The sequence below is a fragment of the Apus apus genome, chromosome Z (genome assembly GCF_020740795.1).
Source record: "Apus apus isolate bApuApu2 chromosome Z, bApuApu2.pri.cur, whole genome shotgun sequence".
NCBI lineage: Eukaryota > Metazoa > Chordata > Aves > Apodiformes > Apodidae > Apus > Apus apus.
In genome coordinates this window covers 30,465,677-30,482,896 of record NC_067312.1, presented here as the reverse complement: position 1 = coordinate 30,482,896, position 17,220 = coordinate 30,465,677, and the positions used below count along the sequence as shown (strand labels likewise).

Here is a 17,220-nt window from a genome sequence, read left to right as displayed (position 1 = left end):
CAGTAGTGGCAATAATCAAAGTCACCACTTCCTGTCATTTCTGAAGAAGAGCTGCTAGCTCACAATCCTGACTACAGTACTGGACATTGAGAAAAAGCTTACAGATCCATTTAGTAGTCAGCGCAACCCAAAACCCAGAGAACAGAATTGCTCTCAGTTATTCCTCCCCACCCTCTCAGGGAAAGATCAAAGGGGAATAAGGAAAAGAGACTTAATAAGACAGGGAAGTGACTGAAATACATGGGATAATTATGAAAAATATACAAGTATATACAAAGCTGGATTTCAGTGGTCGCTGATGTGTCTGAAAGTCCCTGTTGGCAGACCCAACTTGGGAAAAGGTGTTCGGGGCTCTTCCCAGCACCCAGTGGAGTAAGGTCCTGTCGAGTTTCGGACAAGCTGAGGACAAAGAGCAGAAGCCTCTTGCCAAGACCTCCACAGATCAGCAAGGGGAGGAAGGAAGAAGGAAGGGGTGGACTTTCCCACGCTTCTGGCTGTTTTAGGGTATGGCAGAAAATAGAAGGGATCCCCCTGGATCACTCAGGGTCCTAAACAACACCCTCTCCCTAGGTCCTTGTATTACTAACATCAAATTAGCCTATGCCCCCTCAAAACGTAACAAGTTGATCTTTCAACACCTTCCTTTTCTAAGTACCTGCTAAAGATTCAACCATAATTTTGCAAAGTTCTTTTTAGTCTTCAGGATACCATATCCTGATGCCCATCTACAAGAAGGGCAAGAAGAAGGATCTGGGGAACTGCAGGCCTGTCAGCCTGACCTTGATACTAGGAAAAATCATGGAGAGGCTCATCTTGAGTGAGCTTACACGGCAAGTGTAGGGCAGTCAAGGCATCACGGCCAGCCAGCATGGGTTTATGAAAGGGAGGTCTTGCTTGACCAACCTGATCTCTTTCTATGACCATGTGACCTGCGTTTTGGATGAGGGAAAGGCTGTGGATGTTGCCTACATAGACTCTGGTGAGGCCGTTGACACTGTCACCCACAGCATTCTCCTGGAGAAGCTGGTGAACCATGGCATAGACCAAAGTACTCTTCACTGGGTAAAAAACTGACTCAATGGTCGTTCCCAGAGAGATGTAAATGGGGTAAAATCTAGTTGGTGGCTGGTCACCAGTGGTGTCCCTCTGAGCCCACTTTTGGGACCAGTCTTCCTCAACTTCTTTATCAGTTATCTGGATGAGAGGATAGAGTGCACCCTCAGTAAGCCTACAGATGAGACCAAATTGGGTGGGAGTGTCAACCTCCAGAGGGTAGGAAGGCTCTACAGAGGGACCTGGATAGGCTGGATTGATGTGCCAAGGCTTGTTGTATGAGGTTCAACAAGGCCAAGAGGCAGGTCCTGCATTTCGGTCACAACAACCTCAGGAAACAACACTACAGGCTTGGGGAGAGGAGTGGCTGGAGTCACTGCCCAGCAGAGAGGGACCTGGAGGCACTGGTTGACAGCCCAGTTTAACATGAGCCAGCAGTGTGCCCAGGTGGCCAGTTAGGCCAACCCTATCCTGGCCTGCATCAGGAAGAGTGTGGCCAGCAGGAGGAGAGAGGTGATCATGCCCCTGTACTCAGCACTGGGGAGGCCACACCTCAAGTACTGTGTGCAGTTCTGGGCCCCTCACTACAAGAACGATATTGAGGTGCTGGAGCAGGTCCAGAGGAGAGCAACAAGGCTGGTGAAGGGTCTGGAGAATAAGCCCTATGAGGAGAGGCTGAGGGAACTGGGATTGTTTAGTTAGAAGAAAAGGAGGCTGGGGAAAGGACCCCATCGCTCTGTACCACTACTGAAAGGAGGTTGTAGGGAGGTGGGTGTTGGCCTCTTCTCTCAAGTGAATAATGACAGGACAAGAGGAAATGGCCTGAAGCTGCGCCAGGGGACATTTAGATTGGACATAAGGAAGAATTTCTCTACTGAAAGAGTGAGCAGACATTGGAACAGCCTGCCCAAGGAGGTGGTGGAGTCACCATCCCTGCATGTATTCAAGAAATGTGTAGATGTGGAACTTCAGGGCTAGTGGCTGAGGTTGTAGGTTGTGCGTGTGTGGTATTTTGGTTTGGGGTTTTGTTTTTTGGGAATTTTTCTTATTTTAGTTTTGTTTTGTTTTTTTATGGTTGAACTCACTGATCTCAGAGGTCCCTTCCAACCATGACTATTCATTCTGTGATATACTACGCAAGTGCTAAAACTTTTCATTAATTATGATAAACAAATACTGAAAATTCAATTTAAACACAGAAGGAAAGTAATGACCAGAGGAAAGCAGAGAAAACACCTTTTCCTAGGATAGTGACACAATTGCAAGTGGTAGATAAGTGTTAGTCTCTTCCATTACTAGTTAATAAAGTATGAAAAATGTAAATATATAATCTAATAACTCATACTCACACAGGAGGCAAAGCATTTTTAAAGAAGTAAAAATCCACTGAAAAATCAGATCAATACAGTATGGGAGTGAAAGCAATACTGCAAATTGTAACACTGATGTGGCAAAAATAAACATGTCTATATACTGGTTAACAATTCTTCTCTGTTCCCTAAATAATACTATTAAAAAGTGTTAACATTTATTTCTGAAATAAATAAGAATCTCCAAGCAGAATCTGGCATCTTAAGCCCTGAAGAAAAAGAATCAAATTGCCTCTACAAGTGAAATTTTCTCCTATTTCAGTATGCTTAACCTATTTATGATACTACTGAGCATGCCCTATGTGGCTTGACTACTACTATCAGCTCAAGCACATCTCAAGAGGATGCAGAGAGCAAACATACATACCAAAGCAGCTTTATTTTATGTCATAGCAGAAGGAAAACTATAGCTGTAAAACTAATGATTTTTCACTAATCAAACTCTTGTCCAAGCCACTCTTGATTCACAGTAGTTTTCTCTGTTTCATTATCTTTACAAAGGAACAAAAGCAGAATTACTTTGAACTTCCTAATCCTATTTAAAACACTAAAAACCATGTACAAAGAAACCAATACAGAGTTCAGTTTAGAGCAATGGGAAATTTTAGTTGACTTGGATCTAAAAACAGTTTCTAATGTTGCATGTCCTAATATTGCTAGAAAGAAATCTCTGGGACCAATTAACGTGCATCCAAAGTCAGTATGCTTTTTCTCCTTCTGCTGAATTTGCTTTTTTGTTGCTTAAGTGAGCAGAACTACAACTGCATTAAATACAAAAGAATAATATTACTACAAGCTAATACACCACACTGAACATAAGATCAAAGTTCATTACATAAAAATTATTAGTATTCTGAGTGTAACATACACCTCACAATGTACTGCTGCACTTATTTTTCTAAACGGGCAGCCTCAGCTGTAACATCTGGGATTGACTCCCCAGTTCCCACTATTTTCATTGCTCATTCCTTTAGGCATTAAATTCCACAAAAACAATCATAGTAAGGGAGATTCTGAAGTCAAACATACATAGGGAAATACTTCAGGAAGAGTTAAAAGAAAATCTAACATCAACAAACCACAAAGAAACATGATCATGAGATGGTGGAATGCAGGATCCTGTGTGGGAGGAACAGAACACCCAGCTGGACCCTGGACTTCTGCAGCCAACCTTGGCTTCTTCAAGCAATTGTTAGGGGAAATCCCATGGGACATGGTACTAGATGGTAAAGGGGCTCAAGATAGTTGTTCAAAATTCAAGGACTACTTCTCCCAAGAATGCTGATAAATCAAATAACAATGAGAAACAGAAACATGAAAATAATACCAAACTTCAGTTCCAGCTAAGAAATACCAGTAACTGCCATGTCCAATAAAACTCTTAATTACTTCCTTCAATCAGTAAGCAGACAAGTGCGTAATAGCTACTTGGAATTATTCTGAGAAAACATTTTCATTCATAACAAAAATACAGCCTACAGTGTACATCATTACATACACCATTATAAAACGGCAAACGAAGAGCAGAATTCTTGAGATTAACAAATCAGTGTCACCACGTCATCATCTAACCATATAATATCATATATAATCCTTGCTTAAATACATACTATACATACTATGTTTTAACTCTAATGTTGAAAAAGTATCAGCAGGCAAAAGGAATACAATCTCTAATTTAAAAAGAGCAATTTCACTGCAACCAACCACATATTTAAATATTTAATTACTTTACTAGCTGAATCTTAATATTATTATCATCTTTTTTGTGCAAATTACCATAACATTTTCTGAAATACGCTCTGTCTAGCCCTCAAGGTATCCAAACATATTCACATATGATAGAGATCATAGGCCTAAGCTGTCTCCAATTTTCAGAAAGATGCTTAACAACTAATTGAAGTATCATGCCTGGCAAAAGAGAGGCTCAGATAAAGACAGACTACGGCTTTCTCAAAATAGTGAGATAGAAGAAGATAACAGCTTTAGGCTGGGAACAAAGTGGGAGATGTATTGATGAGGCATCAGTTAAACTTACAGCAACCAGCGCAACAATACCTAAATTGGTGCTAACTGAAAGCATAGCATCTCCTAGTTACAAGAATAAGAATCAATTAAAAGCCACACTGCCTCCCTCTGAAGTTTATCTGTAACTGTAAGAAAAAACTACTGTTGACTGAAGGTGATAACTGAGGAATAAAAAAGATCAGGAAGTCCAGCAACACTCTTATATTACTTGAAGTACAAAACAGGAGCTGCAAGAAAAATGCAGTTACAATGCACAGGTAAGCACTGAAGTGTACAGCAATGCCTTTATCAGACCTGCACCCACAGGCACCGTCTCAGCTCCATTCTGCACTACACAGAGCATCAAAGCATCTAAGGAAGTGTGAGGACTAATCTCCAGTTTTGGTAACTGATGAGATTCTGGAGAACAGTATTTGAAAAACCTGTGTTTTACAGGACAAAAATGCTAAGGCAAAGGAAAGGCTAAAGCAAAAAGGAATGCATTTATTTTCCTTTTTGATAGGTAGTTTTGATACAGTCTGATAAGGCTTCACAAGCCATATCTGACAGAATAAAGCAGTTTTATTCTCCAGCTTTGGTTGACTGTGTATGTGATGGATGGATAAAGCAGATTTACTTATTCTATAAACTTCAGTTTAGTAAATTTCTATCTTTGGTATATTTCTTAGCTTTTGTTTCCTGTCTGCACATGATGGTGGCTCTCTAAAGTTAAGGCACTCAAGTAAGCTTTCAAAAAGAACATCTGAGAAGTTCTGAGTATTATTTTAACTTCCTTGATCACTGTGGCACCCCGTTACTGAGCACTAAATTTTGTGGCTGCAGAATTATTTACTTCTTTATTTTGTACCGAACTCTCTTCTATACATCGTCGTTGATCATCATTAATTATGAACATGCTTCTTCTTCTTAATTTCTGCTTCACTCTATCACTTGAAGTGCCTGAAGGTACCATACAGTACACAATAACATGCATATCTGCAATCTATACTTAAGATCTGCACAAGTGTATTCAAAGTGATTGGCTAACATTATGCTACTTACTTATGCAGTTAAGTTAAACAATGCAATTTTGTGGTCCTTATTCAGTATTAAAACAATAATCATAAACATTACTTAAAACACTAAATCAGAAGCCCAGTCGAAAACACTCCAAGGAAGGCCTTTTACCCTGCATTCGGCTGCTTTGTGCCACTCAAAAGTAAGCAGAAAACTGCTCTAAGAAAATTTCTCAATTATTCAGCTGGGGAAATAGAGAGGAAACCTTTTTCTGCTTTAAAATACACAAAGGTTATTTTCATTATGTCTAAAAATAGAACTAGGTTTTTCCACCTCTTTTTATGTTTCTAAAAATATAGAACTGACATTTAACGTCTTGCCCACTCTGCACTACTCGCAAACCTGCACAGTATTAGATACTGTTAGAAGCATATATAGAGATAGAAAAGTACTTTCAAAGCAGTATAGGGTACTACGGCTTATACGTAAGATCCATATTCAAAGGATTAGTACACTTATTTATGTTTACACAAATAAATAAATACTATTACGGACAACTGCTTTGAGTTCTAGTAAGGAATACTTGGTTGGTGAATGTACTTGTTTTAAATGACATCTTATTGTTCAGAGCTTTAAGCAGTCAGACCCACTGTTTTAAGAATTTGAGTGAAAACAGGAAAGAAGTAAATAATCTGTCTGTGGTTTCAGAGGCCTCCCTATTTACATTTTCCATGCAGAAATAAATTATTTAATCTTGGGGTTTTTTTGCAAATGCTTATATATATAGTCTCATAAAGAAAGAAAAATATAACCAGAAAAATGTATTAAATAATACACTCACCTTCATCACTAGCTGCTTGCTGCTTAACCAAAGTCATTGGAGATCTAGCCGGGGGTTTATTTAGTGGATGACGCCAACTCTTAGATACTTTCTTTCTTTCAACCTCCATTGACTGAAAAGGAAAAAAAACTCAAATAATTTAGTAAGGAATTCTGCAGAGTTAATTTTGATGAACAATAAACATTATTCTGTAAACAAGCACTGATGTTGATTCTGTAAGTACTACCTGGGTATTTGAAGCACCTTTAGTGTACCAATAAAACATTTATCTTTCATAATTAAAAGAGAGCAACCCTTGTCAAACATAAAAGGCTTGAAATACAAGTTACTACAGTCCTTCCCAAATTACAAAATCTAACTCGTGGTTTGCTCAGATGATGTTTGAGAGGAAGAACAGCAAAAAAATTCTGCAGAACCAGAAGTACAATACCGCCACTAATCATGACAGGGAAAATGAGGCAGAAATCCGCTGACTTAATTTGTGAAAGAGTGAAAAATTCCTGAGGAAGTAAAAATACTACCTGGATCTGAGATAAGAAATTAAAGCGTCCTCATATGTAATTAACATGTTGATTTGGGATATGAGGAGATTATTTCCTACCTCAAGTACCTTTATGTACATTCAGCTTGAAGTTATCCAGGCTTCAAGAACAACAGCTAACACTACAAACTCTAGAAGTGCAGCTTTCACAACTCTAGATTTGAGTGCCAGTGGGGGAATCATGAAGTAAATCAGCTGCTGACAGTATCTAGAGGCTGAGGAGCAGATGAAGCACAATCTAACCTAGCAAGTAACACACATGCCCCTTGACTGATTTGAGGGTTGAAAATTACTACTATAAAATGGGTAGTAAATTACAAAACATTATATTTACTGTGCTAAGCAGAGGGAGGAAGATGTGGTTAAAGCACAGGACAGGTTTATGATCTAGAAAAAGTTAAGTGAATTACTTAACTAAATGAAAAGAGAAAGAAGATCAGACTTTTTGATTGCATCTGTGTAATGTGCCTCTTCACTTAGAATAAAAGAGAGAGTATGCAATTATACTGGAGAATATCTGAAACCTCATATATAAATGGCTGAAAGGCACAGAAAGAGATAAATATTATCTCTAATACATGATGATTAAAACACTGATGTTCACAGTGTGGTTTATTATTACACTGGAAGGGCTGGAGCTAAGGTTATAAAACTCACTGCAAAAAAAAAAATCTTGCACAGTTCATGTCTGTGAAAGGGTCAGCATGATTTTACTTTGGCTTCTAAAATATATTTCCCACTAAATCTGGCAACCTGGCAGTGGATTCCCTGCTCTCTGCCAAACTGGGATTGAACTCACAACTCTGAAAGCTGCTTCAACTGCCATCACAGCTTAACCTTTTACTATGCTTTCCAAAGTCAAAGTTGCCCACCCTTCATATCAGATTAGCAGGAGTGAAAAAAGCCAAGTCTTGATGATTCACTTTCTCCACCTTCAGTACTATGGACACAGTTTCAACTAAAGCAAGAGTCACATAATCACAGAATAGTCATGGCTGGAAAGGTCATCTGAGATCATCAAGTCCAACCATCATCCCAAAACAAACAAACAAGCAAAACCAAAACAAACAAAAAATCTCACCACGCAACACACCACCCAAAAAAACCCTTCACACACAAAACCCCAAACAAACACAAACATCACACACGCTCCACCAAATAACACCCACAAAAAAACGTCTACAATCTCGGCCACTAGTTCATGCTCTGAAGTTTCACATCTACACATTTCTTGAGTTCCTCCAAGTATGGTGACTCCACCACCTCCCTTGGTCAGCTTGTTCCAGTGCCTGACCACTCCTTCTGTATAGAAATTCTTCCTAATGTCCATTCTAAATCTCCCCTGCTGCAACTTCAGACCATCTCCTCTGGTCCTGTCAGTATTCAACTGGAGAAGAGGCCAACATGCACCTCCCTACAACCACCTTTCAGAAGGTCTGCAACATTTCATTAACTTTCAGTCCAAAAATAATTTATCGCTTGCTTCCACACAGTTATGTTCTACCCTTGGACAGTAAGTCTCTCAGAAACAACCAATTCTGCTCACATTTTACCAGCATACTGTTAATCATTTCTATGACTCAGTCAATATAGCTATTTTTTGAAATATAAATACATTATATCAAATACAGGAGTCAGCTCTAATTATCTCCATTTCATGCCAATAGCAATAATTCAAGCTGATAGCCTTGTACCTATAGGCAGGTAGCAAACACAGGAATCGCCTGAGAGAAGCTGGTGACAATTCAGATTCAGAGACACAAGAAGTTACTAGGTATCTAAAATCAAAGGGAAATAAGTCAGCAAGCAAGCTCCAGAAACATCATGCTTTTGGATCCAAATTCTGGCTCTTGCCTGAACTCCTGAAAACTTTCTGATATTAACATCTGATGAAATCATGCATATTCTTAAGGGCTTTAATACGGATATCAGGTCTCATTAGAGACACATTTACTCTCATTTAATTAAATCACAGATATATTATTATAATGCTGGAATTTGCTTTACATACACTGGATGTTTCCATGCCATCTTCACAATTTTTTACAATGGCCACTTCTCCATGTTCCAGGCTACTTCCACAGATTTCTAGATCACCACTGACATCATCCTCTGTTGAGACATTTTCCTCTTTATCTGGGTTTTCTGCTTTAGAAGCATGCTCCTCTGACTTGTGGTATGGTAGAGATGAAACGCACTGATTCAGAGATTTCAAATTGTCTTCCTTTCTACAGCTATCAGACGCAGGCATGTAGGCCAGAGAATCTTCACAAGTAATGAGAGGATGGCTGGAATCTGTCCTGTCCTCATTTTCCAATTTTGTTTTCTCTAATACAGGAACAAGGTTCAAAAATTAGTCTGAATGGATGCTTCCTATAGGTCAAGAATATGTTTTGTTAATAAAACTGATGTCATGTAATTGCATTTCATTTTACAACAAGCTGAGTTATTCGAATTCAAAGCATGGTTCATCATTTACCAAATCACACAAAAAAGCATTTGGTAGAAGGACACACATAAATGTGAAGCATACATTTGATCAAAGAACAAATTAAATGTAAACGTTTTGAGTTTGGAGTTCGGATAAAAGTTTTAAGCATTTTGGTTTTGAGTTACTACAAATCTTCAAAATCAGTATTCATGTAGCTGTTTTACTCTGACAGCCCACAATAGCTTTGATTAGTTGGAAAAAATAACATAAAAACATTCGTAACTGAACTTTGCACCCTGCATTTATACCTATTATGCCTGCTTCCATAACAAAAATAAACAGAGACTAATGGCTTACAATTAGGAAAACCTATTTCAAATAGGTACCAACAATATTTTGAAAACAACATCACTGGTCTAAAATTGAAAAGCAATTAGCAGATATTTATATTTCAACAATTAGCATAATGTTATATTTCAGTGATGCAGAAGACCAACTGTGGACCAATCCTAGTGCTTACCACCTCCAATTACCATTTACATAATCATTAATATGCACAATCAGGGACATACTTTCTATATGCAATTTGCAAGTAAATTTTCATTATCAATATAAAGCCAAGAGAACTGCATGGAACTTAAAAGTTAAAACTGCAGTTTTCTGTTCTGAACAGGAATGTGAAACTACACCTGAACTGCAATGAAATGTGAAATAGAAGAAATTAAGCCCAGAATAGAACAAGTCTAATAGTACAAACTAGTACTAGAAAGAACAATCTTTTGCTTGATAAGGCCTTTATAAGTTGTTTTGTCAGATAGCTCAAAAGGAAATGATCAGAAATCCACAGTGTCAAAATACAGCATTTTTGTGCATAAGAATAGACGACTTCTAATATGCAGCATTCTTCATGCAATTACATGTAGCATACCATGAGCATATGTGTTCTGTACTGTTACCATTAAGTGTTAAGAAATTCCATGTAATTTCCATATCAAAAAAATCTGCTGTAAAACCTAACAGTCTATTGAAGATTATAATTTACAAAATCTCATCTTTTTTGCACCCTTAAAAAACACTTCATTATAACAATGTAGGTGATATTACTGTCAGCTTAGAATATTAATTTAGTATTTTTTTCATTCTTACTGCATATCAATCTTCTCTGCATAACTTTATAAGTATTTTAGTATGCTACTTAGGATAATACTCTGCTTCAACATCCACTGATTTGGGGGATTAGAGTATCAACAGCATAGAACTTACATGTGAAATCTAATCAGTCCTTATCTCACCTGCAATCTCGACATTATCCAATAAATGTTGATCCAGCTGCATTCTACTACTGTTTCCTTCCCCAGAAGGCACTCCTGTGTTTACCAGTCTCATTTTTTTTTCAGGTTCTTCATTGACCTTGAAGCCATCAGTAGCTGCTTCAGTCATTATGATTTCTGCATCAGTTACCATAGCAGATACTCTGCTGTCCTCTGGAGTTTTAAGCTTTTTAGATCGAGATCTAGTGTGCTGGAAGCTGCTATAAGAGATATTGCTGTCAGAGGAGCATGTCTGTCTTGGATAAGATAAAATATCTACCAATATATATGTCCCTTTCACCTGCTTAAAGTGGTAAAAAAATGACAATTTTTCATTTCTTTGTACTGAGATAGTGTTTACAATTTATGACATGACAGATTAGCAATTGATTGGATTTAACCTGCTAATCTTTTATCACCATTCTATGGCAAAGTTATTAAACTGTAAAAGTGAAATAACCTTAAGTTACTATTACTTAACCAGTATCCAAACTAGCTTTTTAATGAATAATTCTTTTGAACCTGAAAAAGAATATCCCTTATAAAAGTAATAGAGACAAAATATTCTTAGTTGCACTAAAATAATCTATTTTCAAACTCCAATGCTAAAAAACTAGTAGTCCGAATACCATTGTAAAGTCAGATCTCTTTAGATATCTTAGAAGTTTTTATATGCATTTTAACACAAGCCATCATAAAGCAGGAAAATTTCTGATCAGCAAATATTTTTAATACCTACAATATTGATCACTGTATTTCATATTGCTGTGTAAAAACAAAAAAAGTAGAAATTATCTCTTCAGCATAAGTCTTTGCAGTTAAAGCACATTTCATCACAAAATTGTTTGTAATTTATGTGCTCTGGATAAAAGTAATAGACTAGTCCAGCTTCAAATTCGACTATGTGATATGAGACGAGATTTTAATGTGTTTCATCACATACCACGTTTCAAAACTTGTAACACACTAGTGATGAAAGTCCAAAAAGTCCATGAAAACCAGGAGTTTTATAAAGGTCTTGCATCTTAGACCACACAACTCCAGAAAATATTTTGCTACCCCTTACATTTTACCTTATGTCAACCAGTGTAAATCTTCCAATAGTTTCTCTATAAAATAGTAATTTACAGAAAATTTGCCAAAGTATGAGACGCATGTCAGTTCACATTACAATACAGCAGCAAATATTACTACTGTTTACATGTAGTCATTACATGTAACTGAGATTTAGGCTTTCCATGATCCATGATTGACCTGTGGTAGACAGATTTCAGCTCTCACACTGTCAGTGTGTGCCAAACAGGCATAGATGCCTCCTTGGAGCTAGATGGCAGCGAGGGCTAAGACTATTGCTACAGATTTTAAACAGTTTTGGTGATTCTGCCACGGTTTCATGATAAGTTTTTTCCGATTTAATCTTTACCTCACCTCTCAGGAGAGTTGTATTTTCTTTGCAGATGTCACTAGAAACAAGGACAATCCATTCCTTGGAAATTTTGATGAAATACTGACTACTAAGGAAAAGAGTCTAAATACTACACTGGAATGCATATTGATGTTTTCCATAATAATTAACTTCAGCTATACACAAAACTTGTAAATTGAATTAGTTTTTCACAGTCAGTCTGCAGAAAAGACTTGTGTGTCCCCATATTGATCTTAACACAGAAAGGAGAAAACTTTGTCTAAAGTAAATGAGTTCCAATAAAACATAAGAGAAAGTGAGGGGGAAAAAAAAAAAAAAAAAGGAAACTGACATCATATTGAAGACAATTAAATGGGGAATAAAGAAACATAAATACCATTTGGGAAAGTGCTTTATTTTCTTCCTTCTCTGCAGCCAGGTCTTTACTTCAGGTGTCGATTCCGGAGTCGGTTTTGTATGATCAATGGTGTATATATCCTTGCCTTGTTTCCACAGCTGGTATCTGTCTGGTTGAAACTTCCTCACAAAGATGTCCATTGATATTGTCACCATGTCTCTCCTACAGGTACACTGCAAGAAAAGACAAGAATTTACAAGTGACAGGTAATGGAATATGCTACAGGTTTGCAGTAAAGAGAGTCCAAAATAAAAATCCCACATGTGAAACCCAGTTCTAATCCAAATTTTCCTTTTTTGCCTCTTCCTTACTTCTTTGGAGGGTAATGATGTTTCAAAAGAAAATTCTATCTGAAGAAATGTAACACACTAGTATTCCACAAAGGTACTTACAGACACACCACTTTTCGATTAACTCCTACAGGTGAAGATCGAAAAGAAACTATACCATTTCTTTTTGATCTATTAGCTCTCTTCATAAGCTTTAAGCATAATACCATGTTGAATTCAGAGAATACATATTTTCTTTTTAAAAAACTAATCTGGACCTCCAACTGAGCCGAAAGTCTTCACAGGCATATACAGTCATAGCTGTTAACTCTACAAATGCATAGAATTACCTTACAAAGTTAAAATTTTGCCCAGGTTTTTCTACACAGAGGAAGAAACAAGCAAGAGAGGCGAATATTATGTTTCAAGTATAGAAGAGTGCGTTACTAACAGGCAATCTTTTGTGCAATGCAAACCCTAAAATCTCATGCACTACTTTCCTTATCAGCATTGCTCTAGTCCCTTATTTTAGTCCCCTAAAGAATTCTGCATTGCTTTTCTTCAAAAATTATGCGTATTAGCAGAATATCTGATTTATTTTAATAAACCCTTAGTGATGATCATGAAAATGCAGAGAAGTCTTCACCTGGAATACTGTAGATGCTGAGACAATTTTCAGACTAAAGTTACTATAACTAATGCTCTAAAACACTTAGTATATATTAGGAGACTACAATAAGTAAATCAATATGCCTGCAGCACAAACTATTGTGGATAGGTTAACCTTGGCTAGCTGCCAGGTGTCCACAAACTCTCCTTCACCCTCCTCGGAAGGACAGGGGTAGACAGCTCTCACAGCTGCTGCACAGTGGTTTTTACACTTTCTTAAACATGCTGTTGCTTCAGGCTGGTCTGTCTGGACAGGAGCTTCTGCTTGTGGCTTGTTCTGCTGTTCCTGATGCTGTCTTTCTGCTTCTTCTGACATTTTCTTTTCCTGTTCCTCCTCTCTCTTCATTCTGTAATACTCATCAACGGCATATTGGTATTTTAGTGTGCTTATTCCCCGAACTGATCCAATCTTTTCCCCAAGGAAATCACAAACTCATACAGTTGATGTGGTAACTTGCAACATGTGAAACCACAAGTAGGGTCCTCGTGAGAGTGTTGTAGGATATGCAGATGGCAACAGGTCTTGTTCATCTTCTTCTTCATCCATGCTATATTCTTCCTTTGTTTCTCCACTTCCAAAATGAATAACCCTCCTTGAAATTTTCTTCTTCTTTCCTATGACACCCAGCTCCTCATTCTCAGACCCTCTCTCCCCATTTGCAAGCTGCTGCTCAGGCTCCATGGTGCAGGTGGCAGCTGTGGGGTCAGCAGCAGGCGCGCAGTAGAAGGTGATGGCCAACAGCCCCTGCTCCATCCTCCCGCCGGCTGCAGCCCCAGGGGAGGATGGCAGCAGGCCCACTGCAGCCCAGAGATGTCAACCCTATCCTGGCCTGCATCAGGAAGAGTGTGGCCAGCAGGAGGAGAGAGGTGATCATGCCCCTGTACTCAGCACTGGGGAGGCCACACCTCAAGTACTGTGTGCAGTTCTGGGCCCCTCACTACAAGAACGATATTGAGGTGCTGGAGCAGGTCCAGAGGAGAGCAACAAGGCTGGTGAAGGGTCTGGAGAATAAGCCCTATGAGGAGAGGCTGAGGGAACTGGGATTGTTTAGTTAGAAGAAAAGGAGGCTGGGGAAAGGACCCCATCGCTCTGTACCACTACTGAAAGGAGGTTGTAGGGAGGTGGGTGTTGGCCTCTTCTCTCAAGTGAATAATGACAGGACAAGAGGAAATGGCCTGAAGCTGCGCCAGGGGACATTTAGATTGGACATAAGGAAGAATTTCTCTACTGAAAGAGTGAGCAGACATTGGAACAGCCTGCCCAAGGAGGTGGTGGAGTCACCGTCCTTGGATGTATTTAAAATAACTATATAGTGTGTAGCAACATGGTTTAATCACTGAACAAGTAAATTAGGTTATGGGAGGTGGATTCAGGTTATGGTTGGACTTGATGATCCTCAAGTTCCCTTCCAACCAGGATGATTCTGATTCTATGCCACCAGAGCTGCTGATGGGCTCAGCTTTGGGCAGCAGCAGCTTCCTTTTGAGCCAGCTGGACGTGGCTCTGTTTGACACAGGGCAGCTCCTGATCAATTCTCACAAAAGCCACCAATGAAGCTCCCCACCACTGCCAAAACCTTGCCACATAAAACCAGTGCAATTATTGAGATTTTAAATAACTGATTGGCTAAAACATAGTCTCAAATGGTAAAAAGATCTTTAAAAGTTTGTTTTATAACTAAGTGACTCTGTTAAAGGACAAAAGTGAGATTATTTTCCTTCAGATAAAAAGAGGTATATTAAAAGCAGCACGTAAATGCATGGCCTGGATTTCTGGTTTGCTGCAGCTACTTTTACCACCCCTTTTGAACAAGGAGGATGTTTAAGCATAGATAAATTGAAACACATAAAGGACTGAATATAACTTTTGCACTAGCTAGCTTTCCGTGTTACAGATGCAAATTTCTTTGTCATCTATTTCCATCTATCATTTCTAGCTCACCCTTATTCCTCTTGAAAATTCTAAGATATATAATGAAAAGAAGGAACACAAGATATATTAAAATGCTCTATTCCCTCTCAATGTCAACCTCAATATGCCGTATATTCACAACACTGCCCTCTACTGGTAAATGAAAAAAAACTTCAGAATAGAAATTGATTTTATGCAGCAGTCTTTAATGATCGATTTAACCCAAAATATGAGTGGAATTTGCCTTCTTCAGCCGACATGGATATACATAAATATGCACAGATTTTGTAAAAGAATGTGCATCATTCAGAGGGTCCTTGATAAGTCACAATGAACAGTAACAGAAAAGCAATTAAGTTATTTCTGTATACTGGAAAAGCACAATGATGATCCACTTTTAAAAATTAAACTTGTAAAATAAAGGTAACCAATTTTCTCTCCACTTACACAAAAAAATCCTTTCATATTCAAGCTATGCTGCTACATATTAATTATAAATGGTTGTTAAAGCAAAAAAAACCCAACTTTTAGCACTCTTGTTCTTGCCAAGACTTCCAGTGGTTTAGAAGAAAATAATTATTTAAGTCAGCATTGAAGTATTGAAGAAAATACATCAAGAAATAGAACTGAATCTATGATGAAATTGTAGTAACAAATTATAAGACTCAAAATAAACTATGTCTAAGTGAGTCACAGAAATTCCTTCTTTTAGCAATCTTTGATCAGTTAGTTTTCACAAGATTTTAATAGCACCACTGCAAAAAATTCATGCAGGTATTAGAAATATCATAGCACTCTTCAGATGTTTTAAAACTTTTAAAAACACATACTTCTGAGGAAAAAAAAATAATAACAGAGAAACATAAGGCACAACAGTATCACTGTTTGCCTGAAAAAAAAACAGAAGACAAGCTTCTACGCACTAAGGGGTGGAAATTTTGCTAAGCATCATATCAGACAATGACAGCAGGTATGTTCTGAAAACCATGTCTACTCATATTCCCTAAAATAAGCCAAGAAAAAAAGTCTGTTGTTTTGATAACTAATCTGGAAGAATTTTTGTTCTTGGTGATGGCTGGGATGTTTTTTAATATTTTTTCTTCGTTTCCCATTTGACTGACTTGTAGCTGACAGTTATATGGCTTCCTGCTCCCAAGATGAAAAAGTGACTGAAAGATTCTAAAGCAAAACTAAATGTCATCATGTTGAAGAAGCCTCTAGGGACAGACAAAAAAGAGACATGCCACTGTCTGCTAAAATACTTACAGTGATACTTTAATGGATCATAATAATTTTTAAGCATCTTTTAATAATTTAAAAATAAATGCAAAGTCAAGTTGTTGGATCAACACATGAAATACAGCTAATGTTGCCACAGATAAACACTGCAACCTTTGCACTGGAAATAATTATTTTCTATATGCGGTAGAATTAGTCTGATACATATTCTTCAATCAAAGATTAGTATGATGATCAGAATCCTTAAGGGAACAGAACTATCTACAATTCTTTCATATTACTATTAACAGAATCAACATCACCATTACTATTACTATTTATCATACCATAAAGATACAGCTTGGAGGTAAGCAATTAAAAGCCCCATTTATTAGTAGCTGCAGATCTTCATATCAATGAATTGGAAGAAAAATGTTTCAGCAACTTTAACTAAATGTGAGATATATTTGTAATCTGGTAATATTGGCTAGAAGAGACACTGAGGCAAAAGATCTTTTTAAAATACTTGCTATCTTTGAATGGAAAAAAGAGTAATTATTTTACACTAACAAAAAAAATCTTCTCATTTTGCACTCCAATTAATGAAAAGGAATACAACAAGCTTCTAGACTTAGGAATATGAGAGTGAGACACATATTTAATAACATTTTAAAGTAGGGGCATTTTTCTACTAATTGCTCTCACTGAGGTCCTTGCAGAATCCTTGCTTTCATCAGCAGAATATTGACCTACTAACAT

General features: G+C 37.6%; 2 protein-coding genes across 8 annotated transcripts in view; both read right to left on the bottom strand.

The window, feature by feature from the left end:
• The window catches only part of KDM4C (lysine demethylase 4C), a 272,401-nt gene that overhangs the window by 129,197 nt on the left and 125,984 nt on the right, over positions 1–17,220 (bottom strand). For 5 of the 7 annotated variants that reach the window (XM_051642757.1, XM_051642760.1, XM_051642762.1 and 2 more), the window contains exons 9-12: positions 12,373–12,566; positions 10,553–10,791; positions 8,841–9,157; positions 6,289–6,400 (exon numbers count right to left, since the gene is read on the bottom strand). In XM_051642757.1, coding sequence (XP_051498717.1) covers positions 6,289–6,400; positions 8,841–9,157; positions 10,553–10,791; positions 12,373–12,566 — 862 coding nt within the window. Of the gene's footprint in view, positions 1–6,288; positions 6,401–8,840; positions 9,158–10,552; positions 10,792–12,372; positions 12,567–17,220 lie in introns of those variants that run through there. The other 2 variants (XM_051642759.1, XM_051642764.1) reach the window with 2 other exon arrangements.
• On the bottom strand, positions 13,393–14,085 carry LOC127395556 (protein FAM177A1-like). The gene is given in 1 exon segment (XM_051642697.1): positions 13,393–14,085. A coding segment is annotated over 1 exon segment (693 nt).